This window comes from Chiloscyllium plagiosum, unplaced genomic scaffold (genome assembly GCF_037043375.1).
Source record: "Chiloscyllium plagiosum isolate Xiang-an unplaced genomic scaffold, Cpla_swu_hap1 HiC_scaffold_6, whole genome shotgun sequence".
Lineage (NCBI taxonomy): Eukaryota > Metazoa > Chordata > Chondrichthyes > Orectolobiformes > Hemiscylliidae > Chiloscyllium > Chiloscyllium plagiosum.
The window spans coordinates 91,175,379-91,197,331 of record NW_028270144.1 but is presented as its reverse complement, the minus strand read 5'-3'; the positions used below and the strand labels follow the sequence as shown (position 1 = coordinate 91,197,331).

Below are 21,953 nucleotides of genomic sequence, written 5' to 3'. Positions count from 1 at the left end.
CTTCAGCCATTCTGATCCACCCCATGCAACATCCAGAAACAACCAAAGATATTGAATACTACAAAGGCTGTCGATTTCTTGGCAATATTATTGGACTTTTAACCAGACCCATCCATAGCCAATCTATTCCTATACAGCTAGAATACTGGCATCTACCCGGCAATGTGGTAGATTGCTCAAATACATGATGTTCACAAATAGCAGTGCAAATCCAACCAACCCAGTATTGCCCCATCAACAATCTGTCAATCATCAGCAATGTGATGGAAGGGGTCATTGGCAGTGCTAGCAAATGACATTCACAAAGTCATAAACTATTCATTCTTGGTTTGAGATCTGTCAAGGCCAATGAACCCTTGACCTTATTATAACCTTGGCCGTAACATTTACAATAGAGTTGAACAAATGAGGGCAGTAGGGATGACTGCTCTTGAAATCAATGTAGAAATTGACTGAGTATGGCATCAAAGACCCCTGGTAAAACTGGAGTCATTGGAAATGAGGAGTAAAGTTCTCCACTGGTTGAAGTTATACCTAACACAAAGAGCAATAGTTATAGTTGGTGGAAGCCAATTATCTGAGCTCCAGGACATCAGTGCAGAAGTTTCTCAGAGTGGTGTCCTGAGCCAAACTATCTTCAAGTCTTTTGTCAAACACCTTCCCCAAATCATAAGTTCAGAATTGGGATGTTCACTGATGATTGCACAATGTTCGGCAGCATTTGTGACTCTTCAGATACAAAGCAACCCTTGTCCATATGTCCTCTACTACATTCAGACTTGGTGTGATAAGTGGCAAGTCATATTTACTTTGTGCAGGTGCCAGGAAATGAACATGTCCAACAACAGACTCTAACCATCACCCCTTCACATTCAATGATATCACCATTACTGAATCCCCAGTTTTAACATCGTAGGGGTTGCCATTGATGAGAAACTGAATTGGACTAGCCATATAAGTGCTGTGGCTAAAAGAGGTCAAGGGCTGGGAAATGTAAGGCAAATAACTCAGCTTCTGTCATCAGAATGCCATCTACAAGGTATAAGGCAGGAGAGTGATGAAATATTCTCCATTGGCCTGGATGAGTGGAGCTCCAAAAACACTCAAAAAGGCCATGGCCATTCTGTACAAAACAGTCTTCTTGACTAGGACTCCATCTAATGCCTTAAACATCCAATCCTTCCACTAACAATACATAGTGACACCTTCTAAACCCCAGAATCTTTACTATCTAGAAGAACAAGGGTGGAAGATGCATGGGAGCACCACAACCTCTCTGCAAACTACACAGCGTCCTGACTTGGAATTATGTCTCTGTTGCTTTTCTGTCCTGGGACTAAAATTATGGAACTCTCTTCCAAATAACAATGCACGTGATGTAAAGGTTCAAAGATCCAGCTCACCCTCACCTTCTGAAGACCAATTAACGACTGGATACCACATCCCATGAAAAAGTAATAAACGCGCAGTTCAAATTAATAAATGGTTCCTAAGTGGTTAACAGGACATTCCAGCAATTACTTCGAATAAAATATCGAGTCCCTCTGTTGGGGGGAGTCAATTGCCCAAATGGCCATATGTAAAATGTCATCATACACATATTTATTTGAATGGGTGACCTGGTGAAGGAGATTCATTCAAATTTTGATGTTGATATTTGAGCCAGTCAAATCATACCTAATACAAGTTTTATTCTCCGTTAGTTGGAAGGTTCCGAAATGAAATGAAGTTTCTTAGTTCTAACCTAATTGTTCGCAATGATAAGCCTCCAGAGAACAATACTACAATAAGTTTGAGCATGACATATGGACAGATTGTGCGAACTGTTGACCTGGTACACTGACGATGTCACAATCTTATTCCGGTGGTATTGACTTAAGCAAGGCAGGATGGAAGGTAGAGTGTGTTGAAGGCGATGTGGAAAACTTGGCCCTAATTTTCTCGTGAGCCGACTGTCTAAACAACAAGGAAATTGGAAGAATAAAGTTTCATTCAATCATTCAAAAACATTTAAAACAGAGTGCAATGCGATTTGGGCAAGTCTGTTAGATTACAAATTTACGATGGACTCCAGTTTTGAAGCATCTTTCTCATTTATTAAAGCGGTTCTATAGATAGACGTGCAACCAAAATGGGATCACAAACAATCTCCAACAAAATGTAACAATTGTAGAATTTTGCTCTTCAGGTAGAACTAAAGCTGAAAATCTTCCTGGGATGAAGAGTATACAAGTTAAAACAATATACAGAGCTCGGCCAAATTTCTACACGTACAATTTAAAATATATATTTTCAGCATTTTCTGTGTTTTTATTTCAAATACGCCGTCTTTATTTATAACCACAGGCAACACCTGAGTTTGTACCGCCAGGAAAACAAGTAAAAAGGCATATTATTCTATAACTATGGACTTTAAACTAACACCTCCATTATAATTTACAAGACGAAACGAAATTGACAAGTGCCGGTACATAAAATTACTCGAAACAGCACAAACACACAATATGGATATTTAGATTTTTTGAAGCTGACTTATTTCTGCACAATCGCAGACCTTTCCACTCGCTGGAATGTACAATCTATTATTGTACGCCAACTGCTATTGCAAACATAGAAAACAAATGAATGGCAAATATTAGCTATATGTAACTGCAGTCACTGAGTGCTACAGGTAGGGCATTTATTGGGAACTGTTACAGGAGATTTCAACCTACGTTGTAAGTCCAATTAAAATGATCTATACAGTGATGTTCTCCGACGCTGTTGCACGTTCGACCTTACGAATTCTTCACTGAGTCTCTAGCAACTGTACCTTGGCTTTTTAAGGAAGTGCAGGGCTGTGAAGAGGAGACACTGACCGACAGCAGGTCTCTTCCCATAGGATTATTGGGAGCACAAACATCCTCCTTAAGATCGCCGGAGGAGACAACTGAGTCCTGTTCCGGAGCGCCATTCCTCGCTCTCTTCTTATCCTCTTCCTTCTTCCACTTCATCCTCCTGTTTTGGAACCAGATTTTGATATGTCGTTCGGTCAGGTTTAACATTACCGCTAGCTCCACGCGGCGGGGTCTGGAGATGTATTTATTGAAGAGAAACTCCTTCTCCAACTCAAGCAACTGAGCTCGAGTGTAGGCAGTGCGCGTGCGCTTATTTTCTTCCTGCTCCACCATAAAGGAACTCCCTAAAAACAGAGAGAACACCAATCATTTAAAATCACCAGAACTTCGCCTTTCAGTCGGTATATTATTAACCTGATTGTTTCAGGAAATATGCATATTGTAGTCAATTAATAATAGCCAGCCAAGGAAATTAAAGCGATGGCATCCCGGTTAAATTACATCAGAAGTGAAAGAAATTATGATTAAAATGTGAACGGGGATTACTGGAAACACGTATTTCCATCTAACATTCTTCCCCACACCAACCCACGCTTCTACTTGTTGAAATGCTGATAACACTCCAGTGATAATGCAGTTCCAAAGCACACCGGGTACCTTACGCCCTGTTTGTTTCTATTGGCTTGAGAACCAGGAGCACCCCCAGAAATTCGTCTTCCCAAACGATGTGGGACAGTCTCCGTTTACTCCTTTGGCGAACAGTAAGAGGTTCACTGCCAGAAATGTGCCGCATGAGACTCGAGATTCAGTCAAAGGTAAAGTTTGTGGGAATCTATCAATGTAGCCTGCTTCATAATGTTATTTCAGTAAGCTATTTCTTTGCGATGGTCAAACTCCATTGTATTCATTGGAGTTTAGAAGATTAAGGGGAGATCTAATAGAAACTTACAAGATAATACATGGCTTGGAAAGGGTGGACACTAGGAAATTGTTTCCGTTAGGCAAGGAGACTAGGACCCGTGGACACAACCTTAGAATTAGAGGGGGTAAATTCAGAACAGAAATGCAGAGACATTTCTTCAGCCAGAGAGTGGTGGGCCTGTGGAATTCATTGCCGCAGAGTGCAGTGGAGGCCGGGACGCTAAATGTCTTCAAGGCAGAGATTGATAAATTCTTGATGTCACAAGGAATTAAGGGCTACGGGGAGAATGCTGGTAAGTGGAGTTGAAATGCCCATCAGCCATGATTGAATGGAGGAGTGGACTCGATGGGCTGAATGTCCTTCCTTCCACTCCTATGTCTTATGGTCTAATGGTCATATCAGGAACGTCAACAAGAAAATTGTGTATCAGCGCGTCAAAGGAAACCCTAACACGCGCACAGTCCGCGTCCCGCAGAAAAAGTAACACTTCCATTAAAGAGACAAGGAACTTCTGCACTGCAAATTATTTAATGGTGGAGCCGAATCAGTGCTCCAATCACCACCGTACTTCATTTTCATTTAAACATAGTTGAAATGGCGAATTGATATGAAACTAACCATACACGATCGCCTTCTGAAATATCCTCAAATAAAAACCCAATGTGGCATATCCGGGGCACCCAATCAGCATAAAGAAACGAAACACTTTAAAGCGGGATGCCTTTTATTGTCATTTCAAATACCTTTAGTTTGGAAATAAATTTAACACAATTCTGTCGACTAAGAATTCATGTTAAGCAAGTTGTTTCTTTGAGAGGATTTTTGTTCATTTGTAACAGGCGCCGAGCCTAAAAGGACACTCATTAAAAGTTGCGTTTTCTGCTGTGAATCTCAACCTCTTCCCTCTCCACAGTTTGAAAAGGTGTCACGATCAAACATGTACTAAATAACTTTCAATTATACTGAAAGCCTACTGCAGTACTCTCTAAATGAATCCTTTCTTTTACATATCAATTTGGGGATTATTGTCATTCAATTTGAACAGCAAGTCAAGTTCCTGATTCCATGTCAACAGTTTCAGCAGCAATAAACTGGCATATTATGAATTATATTTGGTCGCCGATCTCAATTCCCAGTCGACATTTTGTTTTTACTGTCAATCGTTCTAAATCAATTTATTGAGAGATGGATGGTTCAATGTCAAAGTGGGTATAACTGGTTTGCTGTAAAGTACCATTAAACTGCCCAGGTGACATTAATTTACATTATTCGGGCGATCTCCTGGTGAAAAGGTGATATGTGCAGCTGCTCTTAACTCTGAGTAAAAAGAAACACCCAATCTTGCATATTTTATTGTCATAAAGGAGCGCGATTCAATAGAAGCGGACCTACAAATTAAACAATTATTTTAAAGTTAGAAAACTGTACAATGTCATGTTGTCTAGGGCTGCCGGGACACTCAAAAGCAGGAGATTCGGCCCTTACAAACTCGCAACAGTTTCCCGTCCACCATGGAGGGGAAGAAATTGCCTTCGACTGCCTATCATCAAGTAACTACAGGAACAAGGGGAAGTATTAGTGAACCCCCTACGAATTCGCTTCGTAAATGTGTGGGTTAGCACTTAAGTTTGCACACGCTCTCCTGAAGAACTGGTTTCGATGGCCGTGATCTTCTGTTTTAACAACCGCAAGTTGACTGTCAGACTCTAGAAACGTAAAATTGTTGCTGGAAATATCTAAATCTTCTGCTTCAAGACGCCGATCATGTTTGAAAGTTAACTATTCATTAGTCAACATAAACAACAGTTGCGCGGCGGCTCTAATGTGAAGGCGTTCACTCTCACCTGCAATGAAATCCACTCTTTTTACCCAACGACCAGATCATTTTCAATATTGTTACTAGGAAAGTCTGGGATTGCCCACAAACACTTTGCTTCCGATCGCTTACGACATGATAGTGCCGGGTTATAGCTGAAATGTAGCTTGTCTACTAACATTCAAATTTCTTATTCGTCGTTGTTAACTATAAATGAAAAGGTCTGAGCTTTGAACTTCACACGTGGAAGAATCAGGACAAGAAAAGGCATGGTAAAATTCAAATACCACGCTGTCTCGCAATGGGATCAGAAGCAAGCTTCTACACAAGTCGTTGTGGAGATCTGAAACCTTCTTTCCCAAAACTTGGTCGATTCTGGGACAATTGGAGTGGCCATTTGCTGAGATGACGGATTTTTGATGGGAAGGTTTTTCAAGGAACGAGTGAAGGGGGTAAATGGATTAAAATACAGAATCTAACTGACAGTGGAGCAGACTTCAAGCCCCTAATATTTCTAACATGGCAGGAGCAATACAATGACAGACTCAGAATGTTTGTTCAGATTGTGAAATGCGTTATTTACTGCTGCGGTTCTGTTTTCTATCTACGATGGAATTTAGAATGTGTGGAATCGCCATATAAATATCACGCCTATGATTCGAATCATTTATTTTCTTTAAAAAAAAAGTTAAATAATCTGCAGTCTGATAATTGCCCAAAACACCGAATAACTATATTACCTTATTAAATTAGCAGTACCTGTCGACTGATCGCCTTTTGTTATTTAAAATTCATTGTCTTTTGTCATTGTCTGAACTGGAAACTTAACGGTATATATCAGGCATGTGAACCCTACTTCAAATTTTTTGGAATTTTTTGGAAACTGCTGTTCGTTGGAGTTGAAATTTCAACATAATGACGAGTGAAATCATAAAGCATATGTCCCTATAGAAAGAAAACGACCCCATGTAACCTACAGAAGAAAGATAAATAGCAACTTGATTCCAAAAGTGAGAAACACCAAAAATCGACCTTTGAGGTACACATAGGCAAACTGTTCTCCAGAACAACGGTGATTGCCCTATATTTGCCCTGGTTGCTGATAGCGTTTGCGTTAAATAGAACGGCAGTAAAAATGAAAAGAACATTTTTCAAATGCGCTCCATCATTTCTCAGATATATAATTTATACTCAAATGCGAGCAAGGAATGTTACAATATCATTGTATTTGTTATTAACAAGACTGTCCCTGTTGAGAACACAAGCACATTAAACTTAGAGAAATAAACGACTCCATTTACCTGTTTGGTGAAATGCTAAGCATTTGTTGAGACCCTTATTCCAATCAACATGTGTTTGGTTATGTAATGGGCCGAGATTTCACTTTTATGACTCGATGCAAACAAATCTAGACTAATTATACACGTATAGATCCCTTTATGGCCAGCAATCACATCATCGCCCGGATGCAATGCGATTTGAATTCAATTTGCAGTTTGCCATAATTAGATTTTAAGTTGGTCTCAATATTGGATGCATCCTAGGCTTTCGAAACGTACGTTTTATGGAAAACAATTTAATACAGCTCATATGCACTTTGGAAAAGTAAAGCTGGAGCTCATCCGAGTTAGTGGCTCATTGTAGTTTGACCCCTGAGTTTAGCTCCAGACTCTCCGTAAACGCAACAGACTGGCGAAATCTAGCGAGTGGCGTTGTTGATTAGAACGTTTCTCCAGGAGAAATTGCAGTTTTATTTTCAAACCCAGATGCCTGTTTATAGTATCAGATACAATTAAATATTACCGTGCGTTTTCTATAATGCCAAATATTTGCTTGCTATCCTTCACCCACCCCACCCCACCTCCACACCCCCACCCCCCAAAGTTTCCAGCCCTTTCTTCAGCCCATGTTCCAAACAAAACGAATATCAACTGTGCACTCCATTCTGCTAGGCCTATTTTGAAAATGTATTACAAATCGTTATTTCAGAAGTTATGTTCCTCCACTGGATTTGTTTATTTTAAAATCGCATTGTTGAGGTAATTTTAATTGTTTAATAAAAGGCGATGAATGAAAACAATAAAGCAACAATTGTCTTGTATTTGTGGCCGATTCAGCAGAAGCCCGCTCGTCAGAATTGCGCCGGTGTAAGGAAAGGATGGATGAGTCCATTTAAACAGCGTAATTCGAAATACGGTTTTGATTTTATGAGGAGTTCATGTACAGATTTGACGTTTTGTGTAGCATAACTATGGTCTAATAGTCATCATCTTTTCACTGACAACTTGAAGTGTTAATTGATTCTCCTATTACAGTAATCAATGTCATTAGTCCTGCCAACAGTGATAATTAGGACATCGATATTCTCTTTACATGACAATAATGTCGATAGCATTAACCAGAATTACACGCCCAGTGGAATGAATGATGTTTGGCCCTGTTATCTAATGCCCTCCATCCCTGCCCTAATCTACACCTTAAATATTTTCTTGGGTAATCGCCATCTTTTAAAAAAAAATCCAGAATCATTAGAAAAAGTAATTGCTTTTCAGAAGCCAGGACACTTACCCGGCCATTGTCCTTTCCAGATATGGGCATGCGACTTGGTCGATTTCATCCACGGGAAGGGCAGATGCGTTCTACTGTGGTCATCCAGGGCCCCCATTTCAGAGCTGGTCCCAAAGCAAGCCCCTTGGTGGGTGTGCGGGTCGGGAGGCTGCTGCTGTGGATGGGGGAGATGCGAGACTGTAGGATCCTCAGATATCCCAGGTACATCGAAAGGAGAAATATCAGCGGGGTTGTCTTGTTCAAGCCCTGACAAGGAAGGGTTGACATAAGAAGTCTGTGGCTGCCTCGCTACAAAGAGACATGCTGGTGGGCTTTGATTATATCCTTGGGTTTGTGATCTCTGATAAGCGCATGATTCTTTATACATTTGAGCCGGGGCATAATAATGTTCCTCGCTATTCATGGCTACTAGTGCATAAACAATTGAAACATAAGGATGCCGCTGTAATTTTACAGTTTAATCTTCTGCTTAGCTTGATTCACGAATCAAAATAGCACCTAGCACTCTGTTATGCTTGGTGGAGAACTACAAGCATGTCATGTGACTTGGTTCGTACAACCTATTGGACTGTCATCTCATGATAGAAACACTTGGTAATTTCACTTGCCTGCACAGTCCATTTACTTTCCATGTACTTTTGTAACAATGGAAACTTGTGTGAGTGCCAGGCGAACTGCCTTCTCTCTTCCTAGAAATACTTGCTTTATTCAAGAACGATTTCTGTACTTTCTCAATCGATACACAGATGGCAGGTATACTGGCTACGAGTTAATTTTACCTCATTTCAGGGTAATCAGTAAAGTTACACAAATACGTTGAATTTTAAACATTTGACTAGGAAAATGTATGACCAGATGTGAACTGTATCAGTGATAGATTAGACAGGGCAGTGTTATCGCCTTCTCAGCGACGTGGGCCTGGGAACCACAGATAGCAAAAGAAAAGGTGCTTTATTTCTAACAAACGAAGATTAGCTACTGCTTTCTTCGCTGATCCTGTTTGAATGACTGGGATTCACATAGCTATGATAAAGTCCTTTAGCAGCAGGTCCGCATATAACTTTGCATATGCTCATTTCTTTTTATCAGTTACGTTTAAAATAATACGTTGTGCGCATAAAGTTTTAAAACCAGTGTAGACATTTGTATGGATCATAGCTTCTTTCAAAATTGACTTGTGTTTGCATTTTTGTAGAAGTTCTTGTTGATTGCACCTGTTGGCTCTTCATTTTTATCTTCATTCCAGCTTCTCCGTTTCCTAATTTATACTCCATTTTTCTTCAACAATTGATCTGTTTAACGCGCTGCATTTTAGATTTTCTCCTGCTTTATCTATCACTCTTACAACGTCTGTTTTAAACTTCGACCCAGTTAAATATTGACTTTTGATTAGGTGACTCTATAAGACTTCTGGCAAGAGTATTTCTTATAACAGTGAAAGAAATTGGCCTATATATATATATATATATATATATTCAACGCACACATACCTAAGCATGCCTATGTATAAATATATATAAACTTTAGACGCAACTTTTGTTATTACATTCGTTTGCTCTGACCATAACCGTAAAGATTACAACGAAAACCGTCCTGATATCCGTTAGCGGCCCATTGATTATTTCAAGTTTTTTTTTTCTCTGTAATTCACAGCCCATGTTGACCTTTCCGGGTGATATGGTAGAGCTTGCTGTTGGTTGACTTGGTGACAAGGCTATGAAGAGGCGGGGAGCTACTGCAAAGGACAAAGATCGCTTCAGTAGCTGTGTTCACTCACGCTTTCTCACACAGAGACTATTTACTTTGCTCTCCTGCTGTAATTGCACATTTCTGCAAATTTTTACCCATTTAAACGCTTCATTTAACTCCATTTTCTCTTCCTCGTTAACGGCTAAAAGGATTTATTTTTTAAAATCATCTTAGATAATGAGCAACTTTTTGCGTTCATTTTTAAGCATGGTTTTGCTAAACTAGACGAAATAACTGAATTAGACTTTTGGCATAACTTTTATGCCATTCTGCATGGTCAAAACCCCATCAAATTAAAGACTATTCTTCAATTTTGAGTCACATACTATTCTCTACAAAAGTTCTATGCTTGTTTTTAGTATTTACGAATGATCTATACACTCACGCTATTTTGAATCTGTAGCAGGAAAAGTACATTTTTACCGATTCTCAGTATTATAATATTTATCGTATTTACACACTTTGAGATGATCATAAAACTCCAGACCATTAATGGTCAAACGCGCTTCCGCCAGCTGAATCCATTCAGTCCTGCAGTAAAACGGGACACCGCGCGTTTGATTCGGTACTGAGCCATTAACCAATTGCTTTCCCGAGCCATTAAACACCAGCTCTTATGGATAAATAAACAGAAAAGGTTGTAAACCAATTACTGAGGATAGTGAAAAGGTATTTTATTAGCAGGAATTACAGATAGACACGCACTTCAGGGAAAACTCGACAATTATTCTCTCAGTCGGAAGAAAAATAAACCCCCAAAATCGTAAGATATTGCAACTCAACTAAAATACGAATCGAAACACTTTGGTGCAGTAACACACGAGATTAGTTAGCAAAGGCTTAGTTGCCCGTCATGTGTAAGGTAAAGCCATTGTTGTTTGAAAGATTTCTACGTATCCACTGTATCACTAACAGCTTATTGCACTACAAATACACATGAAACTGAAATGATTCGGACTGGGGTGTTGGACTGGGGTGTACAAAGTTAAAAATCACGCAAAACCAGTATAACCTGGTGTTGTGTGATTTTTAACCATGAAACTGAAAGGCAGCTTGAACATACTTTCGGACATATTCGTCACTACTTCGGAGCAATCTACATTGTAATATATCTACATTCACCAAAAACATCATGGAGAAGTTTCAAACACATTTTAATGTTGGCTTTGATGTGCATTGTCGATAGTCCCAATCACTGTGTGCTGCTAACATCCAGTCAGATTGTACTATCTGATTAAAATATTGTCTTGAAGGAAAATGTACTGACATGATTAGACGCTATGACATATACAATGAATTAGAGGAGGAGTTGGATTATAATGCATTCAGATTTACCGATCTGGGCAGTTTAGGATCTAAAGCTGGTGTGATTTTAATAGTTTTTACGTCAATAACTGCACCCGTAAACTGTCTGAAATAGGATTGTGAATGGGCAGTGGAAATTTCCGTCTGAAAGGCCCCTGTGGTTAAGAACAGTTAGAATATGTAGAATGTGAGTTAGTTCGTGTAGTTCATCATTCCCCCAAAACAGTTTATTACTTACCACCGTGGCTGCTCCGGTGGGATTTTTTCTGTTCTGTCGCTCGGTAATAGATTGCATTTATTTTACAATTCACTACAATCGAAACAAAACAACGTGCCTCGGTTGTGTGGATTGGATTTATAACGATTACTCTGGATCTTTTCTGAAGAAGGGTCACTGGATCTGAAACGTTAACTCTGCTTTCTTTGCATGGGTGCTGCCAGACTTGCTGAGTTTTTCCAACAATTTCTGTTTTCGATTCTGCTTTTGATCCTGTTTTTAATGTTGTACAAATCCAGGGTGCCACCACGGAGTATAAACCAAACTGCCCACAGGATAACCCAGTCAGAGAATGCGTACGAGTCGACTATCAAAGACTCTTCCCAGTTGCAGCTAGTGCCGCGATAGTCACTCAGTTATAGTCTGCAAATGACGGTTTTTTGTGTTAGTTTGTTCACCTTCCATTACTGTTTGGGTGGTTCATTCGCCTCGGTGGAAAAAAAGTTGTGTGATGTTTATAGAAGCCAGGAACCCCGCAAACATCCCCATTAACACCTTGTAACAAACGTTCGTTATCGAGATGCACATAGACTCTGTTGATTGACTTGTGAAAGTTACTTGCAATAGTTAATTTGAATGACTTTACAATGGGGACAATCGCGAGTTCAGCGCCGAGGGACGGTACACCGCCAATGTATTGACTAACTCCCATTTGCGTGTTTTCGACGCCTCTACAATCCATAAGGAACCACGGGACTTGAGTGCGGGGGGACACTCAGGTTTCCCTTTTCCCGTGATATTTTCTGGGAAGAGCTTTAGCGTGAAGTATTCGGTCTGCAAGATGTGGAAACCAGTGCTGCAGAAATAACGGCAACCCGACAGAAGTGATGTGTAGGCAAGCGGCCTTTCCAAAACGCTGCGGACAATATTATAAGCTGCGATTTAAACGCATGTTAAACAAATAATAGTTTAGGAAGGTATACACTTTAGAAAAGGTCTAATAGAGAGTTAGGTGAATGGTACCAAGCATTAAACATGGCAGCTAAAGAAACTTTTTTTTCCCTCACTGGCAGAAAGGAAGACGCAGAAAGCCAGGTGAGCCAAGAACCAGAGACATCCTGAGGAAAAATATGCAGCGAAATGTTATGATTTGGATTGCAATTACTTGCAAAAATTCAGGGATCAGTTTCAACAATAACTTTCAAGAGAGAATTGAGTAAATATTTGGGGGAGAAGTATTTACAATGAGAGTGGAAGTAACTGGCTAGCTCTTGCAAAGGCCTGACAGTATGGAGTCCTCATGTACCGTTTGATTTTATAATTCCAATATAACCGATCGTATTTTATCCAATACAGAATATTGTTGCAAAGAAACATTTTATTCGTTACTAATGGGACAGTCTGGGATACAGTGAGGTCTGCAGATGCTGGAGATCAGAGTTGAGAGCGTATTGCTGGAAAAGCACAGCAGGTCGGGCAGGAATCCTGATGAAGGGCTCCGGCCCGAAACTTCGATTTTCCTGCTCCTCGGATGCTGTCTGACCTGCTGTGCTTTTCCAGCAACACGCTCTCAACTGGGGGGGGGGGGGGGGGGGCAGTCTCCTTCACATGGTCGCTTTGTCAGGAGAACTTTCCCCATTCTCAGTGCATGTCAGATAGAGAATCAAAAAAGTTCATTTTTTTCTTCAAAATAGATACAGATATTTTAGCAGAAGATTACTTCGGCACATGTAATGAAACTGCATACGATTCTGGAAATATTAATGTGTGATGTGACTCAGAACCCTAACTGTACAGAGAATTAGGGAGTCTCTCCAAGAGGGAATTACTAAATAGCTTGGAGAGTTTCAGTAGAATCTCTCTATTTCTGCTTGTTCCTCATTTACAGGTTACTCCTTGATCACACCACACCACAGTGCCAGCTCTCTTGTGTATGCTGCTAACAGCTAATTCTCCCCAGTTGCAAATCTCCTAATAGCTCCATTGCTATCAGACTGCTTGTCCAAGATCTAATGTTGGCTTTGTCACATTAATCTCCACCATCTCTGTCATCACAACTCTGCCACTGATTCTGACAGGTCTGTGGTTGTATGAGACTTTTTGGTAGAAAGCTCAGCCTTCCATTTGATCTCAAGCACAATATTGCAACCAATATCCTGTTGATTAAAAGACAGCCTTATTTCACCTCTGCAATATTGGCAGAGTCCATTCTTCCACCAGCAGAAACATTCACACCCCCTCCCAGCAATCACATCAGACTAAATTCTAAACTGTTCTCTACAGCTACCCAATCAACCTCTACTCTCCATAAATTTCAGCTCATCAAATTCAGTTACCTACACCGTTCACACTCAAATTCAGTTCACCAAACATCTCCATTCTTGTTGCTTTGACTCCCAGATGACAACCAATGTTTCCCATTCCAAAACTCTCAACTTCATTTTAAATTTCTGAAAGGGTTTGGCCCATACAATTTCTGCAACTTCTTTCAACATCTATCAACCCTCACACAACTTTCCATTCATCCAACTGTGGCCTCTCAGGCATCTGCTTTCTTTATTCAACAATTGGTACCTGTCCTTTCTGCCATGTATGTTTACCCAGATGGGATGGCCTGGTTCACCTCTTCATTACCTGTTTTTAAAAATCCTTCTCTATGACCTTATAGAGGTTTACAAAATTATGAGGGGCATAGATAGGGTAAATAGGCAAAGTCCAGAACTAGAGGGCATAAGATATAAAAGAGACCTAAGGGGCAACTTTTTCATGCAGAGGGTGGTACATGTATGGAATGAGCTGCCAGAGGAAGTGGTAGAGGCTGATACAATTGCAACATTTAAGAGGCATTTGGATGGGTATATGAATAGGAAGGGTTTGGAGGAATATGGGCCAGGTGCTGGCAGGTGGGACTAGATTAGGTTGGGATATCTGGTTGGCATGGGCGGGTTGGACCAAAGGGTCTGTTTCTGTGCTGTACATCTCTACGACTCTAAGACTAAGCTTTTGATTATTACTGCAACATCTCATTGGTTTGACAAATGATTATTTCTGATTATCATTCTGAAGCCCTTGAGACATTTCCTATATTATGAAGGGTTATATAAATGTGAGGTCTGGTGATATACCTCTTTGCTCTTATTGTCACTTTGTATTCCACACCAACTCAGAATGAAGCCAAATGTTTTGCCATGGGAATCAGCAGAGGTAGCCAGGTTAACACCAACTGGCTGAGTGCTGTAATCAAGGGCAAGGCCACAATGAGCTGCATGATGATTAATGTGATCCTGTCAAACCATGCTGCAGTTCTGAAAAGGCTATGAATGGATTACATTTTGGAAATCTAGGGTGAAAGACTGAGCAATTGAAAGACATGTTTTGTACCTACAGAGCATGAATTACTAGGACAACATTACATCTTATTCAATAACAAGCATGTAGAAAAATAAAGAAGTAGAAACAAAAATCCCCCAGAAGGTGATGATGAATATTCTAACTCTTGGGGTTTAGACTGATAATATAGATACGGTACCAAGAGATAATCACCAAATTTCCTTTGGTCTTTTATGATAAATTATAATTTGCTAAAAGTCATAAACAAAATATACATGGTGCTTTGTGCCTATTGAATTGTCTCCTATTTCAAAACAATTGATTATGTTTGATTTATGCAGTAAATGTACAAAATTTATTTTTAAAAAGTTTTATTGGCAAATTGAGTATAAGTACCAATGAAGAACAGTCCTACTTTTACACATTACTGAAACAATAGGATGAAGAGTGCTCTAAATTTTAACGAACTGGAAGGGAACAGCCAGTGTGTCTAAACGTGCAAAGGCCATTATTGAATTAAAATAGAAATTGCTGAAGGAAGCGTCTTGACCGGACACATTAATTCAGTTTCTCTCCGATGGATGCTGCCAGACAGGCTGAATATTTCAAGCATTGACAATTTTAATTGCAAATTTTATTTTGCTACTCCGTTATTGAATAGCATGTTGGAAACTATTGCAAAGTGAATGGAATGTAAAATAGGGAAGGCTAGCGAAAACTACAGAAAGCACTAACTAGACCACACCTGTAATTCTGGGAATAGTTTTAGTCCTTATCTAAGGAATGGTACGATAGCATGGGAGGCAATCCGCAGAAAGTGCACACGGGTGCTCCCGAGTATTGAAGGATGGTCTTATAAGGAAACCCACTCGGGTATGGGGAGAACGTGTAAACTCCACACTGGAATCGAACCCGGGTCCCTCGCACTATGAGCCCATATATGAATGAGGAGGATTTTTTTTGTGGAATTTCTACCTCAGAGGGCTTTCGAGGTTCAATCATTATGTACTTTTAAGGCTGAGCTAGATAGATTTTCAATCAATCAGGGAGTCAAGAGTTGTGGAGTAAAAGGCAGGAAAATGGAGTTGATGATTATTTGATCAGCCAAGATTTGGAGATGCCGGTGTTGGACTGGGGTGTACAAAGTTAAAAATCACACAACAGCAGGTTATCGTCCAACAGGTTTAGGAGCGTCGCTCCGAAAGCTAGTGTGCTTCCAATTAAACCTGTTAGACTATAACCTGGTGTTGTGTGATTTTTAACCTTGATCAGCCAAGATTTCATTGGATGGAGGAGCAGACTTGATGGGCTGAATGGCCTACCTCTGTTTCTATGTCTAATGGTCTTATAGTGGAGTGAACACTTGGTGGGTGGTCTTGCACACAGGAAACTGCGGAGGTATCCAGGTTAATGCGAGTTCGTGTAACGCAGAAAAATGTTTGTTGCTTCCATGAGGAACTGAAGATTTGTGTTGCTTATTTCAGAGACTTTCCAATAATAATGAATTAATCTTCAAATGCCATTAATATAAAATGGACACTTCATGAAAAGTAACATTTAGTCTTGTCCTTATCACGATTTGAGAACAACTCTGATCAGAACTCAAATCTTACCGCGATCATAAGAATCACAAAGTTAAAAATCACACAACACTAGGTTATAGTCCAACAGGTTTATTTGGAAGCACTAGCTTTCAGAGTGCTGCTCCTTCGTTAGATAGCTGAAGGAGCGCCGCTCCGAAAGCTTCTGTTCCCAAATAAACCTGTTGGTCTATAACCTGGTGTTGTGTGATTTTTAACTTTGTACACCCCAGTCCAACACCGGCATCTCTAAATCATAAAAATCACAGATATGCAGGTTATGGTGGAATCCCATGGTGAAATTTTAGTCTTTGAAATCACTGGAGAGTATTGCTTTATGAAGTACTGCATACTTCACATCTCAGCAGGTAGCTTTATTCTGATTTTTGCTGCATTTCACTGTGCCCCACGGTTTCTGCACCCGCAGTGAACAACTAATGGTTGAGACTTCATCAGAGAAAAGTTGATTAAAATATATATTGATTTAACAATAATTGATCGTATTAGTTTATATTTTATTCCGTATTTTGTTGGAAAGCTAAAAGTTTTATTTCAGAGAAGTGCAGAACAATGAGTGCATGAAATCAATTAACAAAAATTATAGATAGTGGTTCAAGGAACTTCAATTGCTGACTGAACTCAGATTCTAATGAGCTCAACAGAGGATGCAAGAGGTTAGTAACTCTTACGTGAGAGCATAATACAACATAACATCCCATTGCCTGTTTTTAATTGATGTTAGAGCTTCATGCAATGGTCTTGCCTAATCTATACTGCAGCGTTAACGTGTCATGATAACAATTGATACGCTTCAGAAAAACATTGTGAAATAATTTTGCAATGACCAACCTTTTGAAGGGTTTCAGCTGCATAATCTCTGAGATGCCCTTTTATTATACTATCACATGCACTAGACTTTTTTTGCCAAATCGCAGTTGCAAAAATGTATCAATGCAGTGTATCAATTTAGTTTGGAAAATGATTCATATTCTAAGTGGGAGGAAACCGGCAAAATGCAAGCTATAATTCATATTTATTATCGTGTACAAGATAAGTAGAATACAGTCTGTCTCAAAATTTACCGGAGAATTGACCTTCCACTCCGTTGTCAATAAATCCCAGAGACAATATCAACAGGAAGCAAAACTACTTCCTAAGAAATGAAAATAAAATGGGGAGATAACCCCAATTTGCTTTAATCCAGGTCAAAAAGAAAACTGATAGATACCTAAATATTTTGGCTGCCTGATTTATTTAGGACCATTCACCACTTACTGTGAGAAGATGAGAAAGTAGTATCTAATTAATTAATTAATTGAATGCCTGTGAAATCATGATGGACCCCTCCTCCTACCAGCAGGTTTTCCTGAGAAAGGTTAAAAAAAAGACAAAAACCTATAAAACCCTAGAAAATTCCCGCTAAACCTTTTAGAAAATTGTACCTAACACAAGAGTTCACATTGACTGTTTATATCAGTTATCATTTCATCTGCAGTATTTTTATAAGACTTGAGTGAGGTTTTAGCTCACTTTAAACTGCCTCCATTTTTGACAAAGGGCTGCATCATGATCTCTGTCCAGACAGGAGCTTTCCAAGCTCTTTTGTGAAGGTATACAGACAGATAGCAAAAGGCAGCAAGTCCTTCTGTACATCTATATTCCTTTCAAAAATTAAGACCCACCTAACAGCTAGCCTAACCCTTTGTGTAATTTATACACATGATCCTTCCTGTCCTTCCAGCTATAAAACCAAAAACAAAACAGTAGTAACATAATATAGAAGACAGTACTATCAGTTTACACTGGAATCTGTACACCTCTAAGCTAAAAAAGCCTAGTTTTTAAGCCCATCTGAGTAACTAAGGCTGGTAATCTGGAAATCACTTTTGTACCCCTTTTCTGAACCTTTTCTAAGGTTCTTCTACCAGCTACTTTAAAAGGGGATTAAAATTGAGAGATAATAACATAAATGTGGTCTGATGAAGTCTTTTTTGAAAATGTGTGTGTGATTATATGCAGAGTAGATATGCTTTTCCAGACTTATACTCTATTGTTTTGTCTATGGCATCTCTACATTGGACCTCCACTTTGAGAGAATTATATACTATAACACCAAAGTCCTTTGCTTTTCCAACTAAATTCAGTTCTGTTGTAAGGTGAAAGCACATTTGGTGTTGTACCTGCTCAAATGCATAATGCTAGATTTGTTTTGCCAAAAGTTTTCTTTATTTTAACTGCTTACAGAAATATGTTCTTCATCAGAGTTTAACACAACAATAATTTTCCATCATACACAAACCACCTAGTGATTTGCTAACATGTGTATTCAGGTTATTTATGAAAGGTGTAGAACAATGTTAGAGTAACTGACCATTCCCTTGGATGAAACAGAAAGAGGTATACAGGAAGTAGGTTCATATTTTCAGAGGTGTGCTCAGTTTTGTACCTGATTCGACTTTCATTTGAAACTAATTTCAAAACCTATCTTTGGATCAACACGCTAATTTTGTCTGGTCAATTAAGACTTTGTTAAACCTTAGGATCATTTAACCTTATCTCCTGTTATTATAGTAGGAGGGGCAGTATGGTTGCTCAATGGTTATCACTGCTGCCTCACAGTGCCAGGGACCCAAGTTCAATTCCTGTCTTGGGTGACTGTCTGTGTGAAGTTTGCACATTCTCCCTGTATCTGTGTGGGTTTCCTCCCACAGTCCAAAGATGTGCAGGTCAGATGAATTGGGCATGCTAAATTGCCCATAGTGTTAGGTGCATTAGCAGGGGCAAATATAGGATATGGAAATGGGTCTGGATGGGTTACTCTTCGGAACATCAGTGTGGACTTGTTGGGCCAAAGGGCTTGTTTCCATTCTGTAGGGAATCTAATCTGCAAGATTAAAATATTGGTACCATTATGATTAAGTCCTTCTGTGATTGGATTGAAATTAACAAGTCTGTTTGACCACATCTTTTGAAGACTTTCCTGGAAACATCTTCATCACTTCCATTCAAATCGAGCACAATATCTACTGTTCACACTGGATTGTCTTCATTGGTCTAGATCAAAATTCACAAACTTAAGTCTCCATAGTCCAACTATTCCTCCTTCAGCACCATTCATCCTCATGTATTTTCCTAAAAATAATTATTAATATGGAATATATGAAGGCAATCACAAGAAATTAAAATTAAATGTAAAACGAAAATCAAACAGCACCAAACAGCTACATTAAAACAGCTTTTGTACTTTAAGCTAATTCATTCTCTATGAACACTTGAGACGTTTTCAGAAATGTGCTAAGGCATCATATCAATGCAAGTCTTCTTGTCAAGTCTTCAAGCTCTGCAATACATTCAGAAGGGCCTGGTCAAGTTCATATATTGTCTTAATAGAGCAGTCACTGCCCAGACTAGGAGGTTATACCTTCTCCACAATTGACCACTCAGTTTCAAGGGGGGAAAGTGAGGTCTGCAGATGCTGGAGATCAAAGTTGAAACTTTATTGCTGGAACAGCACAGCAGGTCAGGCAGCATCCAGGGAACAGGAGATTCGACGTTTCGGGCACAGGCCCTTCTTCAGGAATCCAGGGAACAGGAGATTCGACGTTTCGGGCACAGGCCCTGAAGAAGGGCCTGTGCCCGAAACGTCGAATCCCCCACTCAGTTTCAACCCTTCCACATCTCCATCTCTAAGATACTCCTTATTCCTTTCTCTTGCCACGGGAATCAGCAGAGGTAGTCATCTATTCTATTACCTTTTTACGTAGTCTTGTTTAAACCTAAGTTTTTAGCCCAATCCAGTTGCCACCCCCTGACCTGGTGATCATAAATTATGACAGATTCTTTCTCTCTCTTTCACCCTGTTTCTTAAACAGGAAGGCAAAAATACTTCATTATTAAGCTTTTCTACTTGGCACTTTGTAATGATCATTTCTATTAATTACTTAAATTACCAATTTAATGCTCTTCATTTTTTTTGATGAAGCCTCAAGTTTACTGTTGTCATTTCCCAAGGAGAGAAATTGAAGTATGCCTTCCCTCCAGTGAAAAAGCCACCACTGATCTATTGTAATATCCCAAAGCACTTAAAATCAACAAGCCAAAGGAAGAGATATCAAGACTAAAGTTTTGTCAATGAGGGAAGTTTTAATGAGTTTATTTCAGGATAAGAAGGAGTTGGAAAGGAAGGAAGATTCCAAATGGAATTCCAAGGATTAGAGTCTAGATAGTTTAAGAATGGCTGCTGATGGTTGCTGAGGCTGCTATGTATTGGTTTCCATTATCTCCCCGACTAAAAAAAAGTCACCCACTAAAACTTCAATGAATTTGTCAAACACAATTTCCCTTTTGTAAAATCATGTTGGCTTTATGTGTTCCTTTCTGTGCATTGATAATTGATGTCAATCAAACTCTCTGTTTTCTCTCAACTCCCCTTCTTGAAAAATATTGCCATATTTGCAAACTTTCCAATGGCTGTAACCATTCTAGAATTTAGGGAATTTCTCTGCTGATACCTTTTTTAAAATCCATAGATATAAGTCAACAGACCCTGGAATGGTTGCCCTTACATCACTTTTATTTCTCCAGAACTTTTGCTGTGCACATATTATTACCTTTAAGTTCCTTAAGATTCTTTATTATCCTTTATTTCTAGTATTTAACTTATGTTTTATACTGTGAATTTAAACACAAGATATTTGTTCAATATCCCTGCCATTTCTTCATTCCTCCTGGTAATTCTATCTGTCTATGCCTCTTAGGGACTATTGTGTGCTTTGGCTACTGTCTTTTTTTTGTATACAAGTAAAAGTTCTTAAAACTTTTTTTTTAAATATTTCTGACTGACTTACTCCCATATTCTATTTTCATTTTCCTTTTTCAACTTTTTAGTCTCCCTTTGCTGGTTTCTAAATTTTTATGTTTTAGAAATGACAACAGATAGAGGAAAAGAAACTTTAAACTACTAATTTTTTTAAAGAATTTGGAAGGCAGAAGGATCTTATTGTTTAGACGTGCAGGTCATTAAAGTGACAGCAGTAGTAGGTAAGCCCATTAAAAAAGCAAACAAATTCCCCATGGTTTTGTTTCTGGAGAAAGCGAAAACAAAAGGAAAGAGACAATATGGACCTTTACAAGACCTTTATTATGTCACAGTTGGAATACTGTGTGCAGTTGAGAGCATCCTATAATGGGGAGGTTATAAAAACTCAAAATCATCAGCATTACTTCACTAGAATGCTCCCAAGAATGAGAGTTAGAAAGAGGAAGAAATCTTAATATTTGGGCTTTTTATTCCAAGACAGCTGAGAAGGTGAAGTGGAGACATGTCAGGAGTTTTAGGAAGTCAAAATTCACACAACACCAGGTTATAGCCCAACAGGTTTATTTGGAAACACTAGCTTTCAGAGCGCAGCTCCTTCATCAGGTAGCACTCCAAAACCTAATGCTTCCAAATAAACCTGTTGGACTATAACCTGGTGTTGTGTGATTTTTAACTCAGTACACCCTAGTCCAACACCAGCATCTCTAAATCAGAATTTTTAGAGGTTGTGTTGGATGATAAAATGAATATTCCCAGGTTGATATCAAAATGGGAATAAAAGGTCATTTAAAATAACTACCAAAAGGCAAG

At 39.2% G+C, this 21,953-nt stretch overlaps 1 protein-coding gene across 1 annotated transcript; it reads right to left on the bottom strand.

The window, feature by feature from the left end:
- Positions 1-2,080: 2,080 nt before the first annotated feature.
- On the bottom strand, positions 2,081-8,586 carry pdx1 (pancreatic and duodenal homeobox 1). Its single transcript, XM_043692776.2, has 2 exons — positions 8,144-8,586; positions 2,081-3,181 (listed from the first exon to the last, which is right to left on the bottom strand). The coding sequence occupies exons 1-2, from the start codon at positions 8,544-8,546 to the stop codon at positions 2,778-2,780; spliced, it is 807 nt and encodes a 268-aa protein (XP_043548711.2). The 5' UTR covers positions 8,547-8,586; the 3' UTR covers positions 2,081-2,777.
- Positions 8,587-21,953: the final 13,367 nt, after the last annotated feature.